The sequence below is a fragment of the Colias philodice genome, chromosome 32, assembly GCF_061535455.1.
Source record: "Colias philodice isolate Cphi_HAF_F1 chromosome 32, ilColPhil1 Martin Lab GWU primary, whole genome shotgun sequence".
Taxonomy (NCBI): domain Eukaryota; kingdom Metazoa; phylum Arthropoda; class Insecta; order Lepidoptera; family Pieridae; genus Colias; species Colias philodice.
In genome coordinates, this window is record NC_143117.1 from 2,223,706 (window position 1) to 2,232,764 (window position 9,059).

Sequence of the window (9,059 nt, forward strand, 5' to 3'; positions counted from 1 at the left end):
TAGTGTTAAAAGGTTATCTAGTAATCCGAATAATCGGACGATTAAATTATTTTATTCATCCGGTAATCGGACGACTAATTTATTTTATTCATCCGTTTAGCGGACGACTAGACACTTCGTAATTTTAATTTAGATAGCATTTGATAATAACAAAAATTTTACGATACATAAATAAAATACAAACAGGTTGTTTAAACCTACGTAGTTTTTTTTTGTTTGAGTGGGAATCGCCCTAAAGTCGCTTCTGGCACTCGCCGGCCGCTGCCGCGGCACGCTCGCTTCGCTCGCTCGGCTCGTGCGGCAGTTCAACAGTTAACCTAACACGCTCGTCGCTTCGCTCCTCGCTACCTATTTGAATACTAAAAGTAAAAGTTAATCGATTTTTAAAACTGAAGCAAGTGAGCTATAAAAAAAACATTAAAAATTAAAATGTATCATTTATACTCTATGATAAGCTAGTATATTTGTATTGCTAATCTGTGATCTGCGTCATATTAACTAATCTGTGTTATCTGTGGCTTGTTGTGAATACAAAATATGGAACGATTTTTGGCTATACTAAATTGTTAAAATACTATTTTGACAAAATAAATTGTAATATGTAAATAAAGTAATAGGTACGTAAATATATTTAAAAATAATGCGTGTGAGTGTGATAATTAGACATTAATGTGCCTCTGGAAAACATACAGCATTGTTATGAAGAAGCAGTGTATACTCAACCATAGATACGGAATGATTTCCATAGACTACATACAACCTCTAGTTCCAATTTATTCCGCTAGACGTCGTCGCTGTCACCAGCAAGGTGATGGGGGAACCAAATTCATTTTTCGAATCATAGCGTTGTGTACTCTCGCCATAGGCGGTCGTTTCAATAAGCATTACTAGTGTACAAGTGTTCAAAAGTGCTAGTGTGTGAATAATTTAATAATTTTTCAAAGTCAACCGTTACTGTTCGTAATGAATTCGCCACCTAACAACGACTTCGAGGCGCCTTCTGGGGCCCCGACGGGCTCAGAAGGCCATCGTTCTGCTGCTTCGCCCTCGTCAGCGAGCCGGAGCGACAACAAACGGAAGAAATGTACTTCAAGTTCGAGTGACAGCGACTCGGACCCGGAGGTCGACGTGCCGACGACCAAGAAACAAAAAACGAGTACTGAGGTAACCGCCGATCCTCGGATCGACGTACTATATGCCCAGGTCAGTTTTCTTACAAATTATTTAATGCAGCAACAAAGTGCTCAAAACATAATTGAGTCTGATAATAATGTTGAAGTACCCGCAACCGAAAATATCGAATTTTTGTCGAATCCATCAACGAGTGCAAACAAATCAATAGATTTAGGCGTATGTAAAACGGTTTTTGACGAGAAAAAAGTTCTTAAGCCCGCAAATGAAAAATTATTACGTCAATTAATCGAGCTTCAACAATTTAATTCGCCAACGTGGCCTCACATTCGCTATTCCAAAGCATTAACGGACATGCTAGCCGCGCCAGGTTTTTGTAGTTTAAAAATTAATGACGAAATGTGTTCTTTAAACAAGGGTAAAGATTTCTTATCATCAACCGAAGAAATTATGGCCGCGATTACAAATGCATTATTACAGCAAAGGGAACTATTACAATCGGGCTTACAGGAGCTCATTAATTGGGCCCACAATTCTCAATCAGAACTTAATCCAGATAATCTTTTTAAAAAAATTTCTGACGCGTTTGGTACTACATCTCCGTCATATAAGCTATCGGAACAAACATTACAAATTGTGTGCGGTAAAAGAGCGGAGTGTATCGAAATTAGGAGAAAAAGATTATTAGATGGAATTAGGGATAAAAATATTCAAAGCGCGCTTAGGAATATCCCTCCGAGCGAAGAACATTTATTTAATAAGACCAAACTCTTAACGTTTATACAATCGCTAGGCGGTCCTCACTTTTGGTTACTACCCTCACAATCACAAATTTATAAAAAAACGGAACCACTTAAAAAGAAGTACAAGAATTCGTTACCTTCTACTTCCAAGGCTCAATACCGTTCGAGCAAAAACGTTACTCCAGATACATATAAAAATTCGCAAAGTACTTTTAAGAAAACAAATAATTTTAAACAAACTAAAAATAATTCCTTTCGAAACAAAGAAGAGAGGAAGTGACTATCCGACACACTTCAGGGGGGGTTGTTTAAAAGCTTTCAAGAGCCGTTGGCAAGCTTTGGGCGCGAACAAGTTTATAATTTCGGCAATAACACACTTTCGATTGCCCCTGGTAAAAAAACCGCCATTAATAAGGCCAACAAAGGAAATTATGAAACAGTATTCAACAACCCCGTCCCCTGCAATGTCTCAATCAATACAGGAGCTTCTGGATCAAGGTGTACTGCAGATCGTCACCAAAAGAACTCCCAGTTTTATTTCAAAGCTTTTTCTAAGGAAGAAAAGCGACGGCACTATGCGTCCGATATTCGACCTGCGGGAGCTGAACAAATTTATAAAGGCAAAGCACTTTCGCCTCATTTCGCACTCCACGGTTCCCGAGTTTCTCCAGCCTGGGGACTGGATGATAAAGCTAGACATCTCGTCCGCCTATTTTCACCTGGCCTGCGCCAAGTCTCACCGGCCTTTTATGAGAATAAGTTACCAGCTCCAACTTTACGAAATGACGTGCCTACCCTTTGGTCTAGCGTCAGCACCGTACCTTTTCTCTTCAGTAACATGTTGGGTCGCGGAGACCTTGCGTGCAAAAGGTTGTCGAGTTCTAGTGTATCTGGACGACTTCCTTCTGGTCAATCAGGACCAGTCCAAGTTATGTCGTCAGGCTGCGGAAGCCGTGCGGCACTTGGAATATCTGGGATGGCAGATAAACTACCAAAAATCGGTTTTGACCCCCACTCAAGACTTGGAATATTTAGGCATACGATGGCAGACTGCAAAAAATGTTATGTCACTACCAGAGAAAAGGAGAGACAAGTTAGACAACGCCATAGCTCAGGTTCTGAAGATACAACAGGTAAATCTTCGAGAACTACAATGCCTTTTGGGTCAACTGAATTTTGCAAATTTCGTTATCCCGCGGGGCCGATTACATTGTCGCAGAATGCAGATCTTTCTGCGACGCTTCAACAAGAAGAGATCGCGACAGAAACTGCCAGTCCCAGCTATTGTGGCACAAGAGATGACGTGGTGGCGCGGAGCTACCCGGCACAGCATGCCAATACACAAAAAACCTGCCACCCATTTCCTGGCGACGGACGCTTCGGACTTTGGTTGGGGAGCCCAATTGAATGGGAAGACTATGTCAGGAGTCTGGTCAGTCCGTCAAAGAAGGTGGCATTGCAACAAAAAAGAGCTATACGCAGTAGTAACGGCTATAGAAAAGAATGTAGAACTGTTGCGCAATGCACACGTTCTAATTCAGTCGGACAACAGGACACTGATTGCTTATATTCGGAAAGAAAGGGGGACGAGATCGATAGGCTTGTTAACACTAACTTCCAAGTTGTTACAAATAGTGGACCGCTACAAGATAACGGTGAGCGCACATTACCTACCGGGACGGTACAATGTAATAGCGGACAGGCTATCACGAGGAAAACGTCCAGCAGAGTGGCATCTATTACCAAGAGCGACAGCGAAAGTGTTCCAGAAGTGGGGACAACCCCAAATCGACCTGTTTGCCACAAGAAAGTCTGCAGTAGTACAGGAATACGTGTCGATAGACTGCAGAGATCTATCAGCAAGTTATATAGATGCCTTCAGCAGGCCATGGAAGTATCAGCTAGCATGGGTATTCCCACCGCCAAGCCTCATACCACGGGTGCTAGCACATCTAAACAGTGCAACGGGAACGTATCTTGTAGTGGTTCCAGAATGGCCGAAGGCGTTCTGGCTCCAGGATCTGAAGGCCAGAGCCCTGGATCATCCGTACCAGATCAGGAACCTGCCAGAAGTGCTGATAGATGTAACAACACTGTTACCCCCACCACAAGTGCAGACATTAACCCTGAAAGTTTGGAGGATTGGGGGTGGGGCGAACAAATAAAAGATTGGTCTGAGCAGGAAAAGAGCCTGTTAAAGAAAAGCTGGCGAGTTTCCACATTATCAACATATACGCCAGCCCTCAGAAGATGGCTATCCTGGTGTTTCAATTGTTCAGTAAATCCAAAATGTCCAAAGCCAGCGGATATCGCCCGTTTTTTAATACATCTTAACGTCAAAGAGAATTTATCATACAGCACGATATTGGTCCATAAATCAGCTATTTTAACATTCTGCGGTCCTCATATAGAAAAAGAGTCATTTTCAAATTTTATTATTAAACATACCCTTAAAGCAATTGGTGCCTGTAATCCTAAGGCTGTTAGACCGTTGATTACATGGGATCCGAGAACTGTTCTTGAATGGCTCTCGTCTAACCCGCTAAAGGATACCCTATTTGATATTTCTCGTAGAACAGCTACGATATTATTACTGGCTTCGGGCCGACGGGTTCATGACCTTACATTGTTAAATATATCAGATAACAGTTTCTTTGATAATGGTGAAAACATCTACCTAATACCAGCTTTTGGTTCAAAAACAGATACTCATAGTTCTCGTCAATCAGCTTGGAAACTTGCGAAACATCCGGATAAAAACATCTGTCCAGTTACTCTTGTACGGCTTTTAATACAAAAGAGTTATTCAAAACGTAGTGAAGCTAATAATTTAAAAAACCTATTCATAACATTCGGTAATAAAACTAAAGCTGCTTCCCGTACAGTCATTGGGAATTGGGTACGCTCTGTACTCAGAGACAGCGGAATAAATGCTTCTCCAGGCAGCTGTAGATCGGCGGTAGCATCATTAGGATGGCTGGAGAATCAGCCTATAGACGAAATATTATCACGAGGAAATTGGAAATCCTCCAATACATTTTTTAAACATTATTGTCGTGAAATTGAACTATCTAATGAAAATAATCGAAATTTGATTTTTAATACTTTTACATTATCATAGAATATAGATTCAATGAAAATTAATAAACAAATAAATTGTGTATATTTTTGTAGAATATTGTAACGTTATATTGATTGTATATTGATTCAAAGTTAAAGGCTACTTAAAATAGTATATTATTTGAATTTAATTAAACTTAAAATATTGTGCATATTTATGTGACATGATTTAGTGATTACAAGTAAGAAAACATTTAAAATACTATATATTGTTTGAATGTTAGAAAATAAAAATAAGAACATAAGTAGGAGTTTTATTTTATATTTATATTCATCATAGCGTTGTGTCTTTTTATTTCACCAGCAGATAACAAACACGTCTTCATAACAATGCTGTATGTTTTCCAGAGGCACATTAATATAACGGTTTTACATTACAATAAAACCGATATTATGTGCCGAAAAGGAAAACATACAGCATTGCAGGAAGTCCTTCCTGGTGAAGACTATGATTCGAAAAATGAATTTGGTTCCCCCATCACCTTGCTGGTGACAGCGACGACGTCTAGCGGAATAAATTGGAACTAGAGGTTGTATGTAGTCTATGGAAATCATTCCGTATCTATGGTTGAGTATACACTGCTTCTTCATAACAATGCTGTATGTTTTCCTTTTCGGCACATAATATCGGTTTTATTGTAATGTAAAACCGTTATATTTTGATACTATAATGGCTTAAGATTTTACTTTAAGTTGCGTTTTTAGTACAAAAATAACCTTAAAAAATATCATTTTCAATTTCGATTTTCACAAAAACTACGCATTTTTGATGGAAAAGAAAAGCAGTTTGTTAAGAAAATCCACTACCAGCTATCGATTAAACAACACAAAATAATGAAATTCGGGGACATCGAATGTAATATGCAGCCAAAACTCCAACATAACTTTTAGAAAGAATGCAACACGAAACACTTTAAAATTAGGTACAAAAAACCACTTGAGAAATAAACATAAGTCAAACGAACCACAGACAAGCGTCCTTTTTTTTCAGTGACGCTAGAATTATTTTGATTTTAAAGAATTTATCAGTGTAAAATTGCAATTTTAGTTTAATTCCACCCACGATACAATACTAAAGTGTTATTATGTCTTCAAAATGTGTTAAATTGCCGCATTTTAAAGATAATAACAATGTCGATAAATTCAAATCTATAAGATCCCTTCACTAGGCAAGTGAGTTTCGAAGTGAGACTCACTTCGCTTCGCCTCTGCCGAGCGGATGTTTACAGAATGCGAAACCAAAAACTCGAACGTTCGAAAGTGAAGTGAGTCGACTCACTCAGGTGAGATGCGAGTTCGGGCGCGTTTTTTACAGAATAGCCTAGCTGCTACGTCCGTACAATACGTTCCCGTGAGAAACGTCGACGCAGCAATGTCTTGGGGATCCGTTGGCGTAACTCCTCCCCCCGAAGACCAGCAACTATTTGAGCACGGTGTGATAAAATGTTGCTGGAAACTGTGGTCCTGGCGAAGATTCGGTACAATTTTGACTGTCTTGATCTTCCGTCTTTGTATTAGGGTCGTCTTGATTCTTCCAGCACGTAACGTTCTTATAACGGATTACTTTGTAAGTTGCGAAAAGTAGCAAAGTGCCCAAAAGGAATGTATAAATTGGGACAGTGGTATGGTATATCGTCGATGTATTCTTTTCTAGTTCAATCGGTGCTTGCATCAGTACCTTAGTATGAATCTTATGCAGATCTTCCAAATTTATTGAATTCAACTTTACATGATTTTCAGGGCTGTGGTTGAAGTGTATTTCATTTAAGTCGATATTACTTATTTTCAGTGGTTGTCCTCGAATTCTATCTTGAACGTTATTGACTTTAAATTTATCTGATTCCAGGATACAAATATCCCGTTTGATAAAATATGCTAAATTTGCCCAAATCCTTAGCATAATGACAGAAAATGTAGATGATATATTGCAAGAATTGGTTAGAATTGAAAATACATTAGCTTTCATTCGTACGTCCTCAACACATCATTCTATGTTAAGTTCAAATGTGTTAAAGGATATATTAATAAAATTAAATACTATATATGGTAAGGATAGAATTTTAGAGTTAGAATTAAGACAATATTACGATATAATAAAACCAGGATATTATTTTAATGGAAAAAAGATTATAATTGTTCTTAAATTTCCGATAGTGTCTAAGGATTCATTTACTTAAGCTTCACAATATCTTTTTTGACTGATATGCTCTAGAGACCTAGAGTGTCATGAGACAAGTGGTGTGATGACTGGTACTTAAAACCTACTGAGTTATTTTTTTAGTTTTTAAGATATTACCTACATTATTAAAATCTTTTTCTATACTTAATATTGTAAAAAGGAAAGATTTGATTGTGTATGCACAAAAAGACCTCAAAACTACTGGTCCAATTTTTTTAATTCTTTCGTTGTTGGAAAGCTACACTATCCATAAGTATAATACACTATGTTTGTTCAATAAATGCTTTTAATAAAAAAAAATACTAAAAGTTTTACAATTTACCAAACATTGAGTCCATGTTTCTGTAGCAATCTATTTATTATTACTTGGGACCATATCCAATGTTATAAGTAACATTTTTATCTCTTTCAGGCAGACCATCCATCTCAATTTGCCTTAATTGACATATCAAATACTACTGATCAACCATCATGCTCAGGTTATCCACATCCACAAGATGCCAAGGATCTTGAATTGGTAAGAGCAGTTCTTGAATAGAAAACCTATATGAAATAATTCTTGTTTAAGGTGGATGTTCCGACCGTCCCTCCATACATTTTTGATGACGACTAAACACTTAACACAGACACTATTTCTTTAAAACTAATCATTTTATCACTTCTCTACAATGAAATGTGTCCGCGTTCGACCTTTTTAATCAATAACTTACATTATTTACTTAGAAAAACAACAGTGAAATACCGGCAAAATTTGACACTTCTACAGTAGTGTGCGTGACTTTTGCCAAGCGAAACACGACATAAAGCACGACATCTAGCGCGTCAATGTCTAAACGAATGGCGATGTTTAGACATTGACGCGCTAGATGTCGTGCATTCGCGTTCGTTATCTTATACATAATTCGCATAATTCTAATAAATCAAAGTTCTATGTGTAATAATTGAGTAATTTCATTTCCAATCGTTCAAAGAAAATAACAATAAAATAAAATAAAACTAATGACCTTAGAAACTATGTTTTTTTTTGTAAACAATTTATTACTCATTATTGTTCGTCCGTCGTAGGTCTGTAAACTGTATTGTACACTGAAGGTAAATGGTACTGTAGGTACTTTAGTTCGGCGTCGTCGTCGGCTTGATATAAAATTACATTCTTGATTTCATTGACACGCGCTATGATTTGCGCGCGGAATTTCTTGTGTTGTGAATTTATTTTTGTATGCTATGCATTTTTTGATTCAAATTGCAATATTTCTCTAGTATGCATTTGAGACTATATTGTAAATTGTAATAATTGATCGTGGGTATAGTAATTAATTATTCTAATAACGCAATTAGTAATATGTATATGTATTTTCGGTGGGATTCAAAACAAAAAATTGGCCCGTGATTTTTATGAAATTTCACCACATTGCAAATCACATCAATCATAGTTCATACACATGTATGACGAAAGTGATTAGTATTGTGGCTAACATTGACTCATCAGTTCATCACTGAAACCAGTGATAAATCAGTACCTATATCATATTGTGTTTGAATATTTTTAAACAATGATATAAGTATACAATTATTATAAATCGATAAACTATCAAAGTAATCACAAACTTGCAAACATTGGTAAAATATGCTTTAGCGAATTTTCAGACAGACACACAATTTTATTACTTAGTTTGTTTTAGCAAAGTAGGTACCTACTCTGTTTACGTCACGCGTCGGCCGTCGCGTCGTCGAAAACGGTGCACCCAGAAACAAACATACCTAATTACCTAATTCAGTTACAATCCTTCTTTTGTTCCAATACGATTTTTTTTCCTGATAGCTAATAGCAAAACCATATGTTACTTTGTTTTCGTAAATATGTTTTTCACCTTCCTGGTTATTTT

The 9,059-nt window shown here is 37.3% G+C and overlaps 1 protein-coding gene across 1 annotated transcript; it reads left to right on the forward strand.

Annotated features, from left to right (window-relative positions):
* Positions 1 to 2,712: 2,712 nt before the first annotated feature.
* Positions 2,713 to 5,651, forward strand: LOC149474947 (uncharacterized). The gene has a single exon (XM_089714018.1). It carries the CDS (start codon positions 2,713 to 2,715, stop codon positions 4,993 to 4,995), a length of 2,283 nt encoding a protein of 760 aa, XP_089570144.1. The 3' UTR covers positions 4,996 to 5,651.
* Positions 5,652 to 9,059: the final 3,408 nt, after the last annotated feature.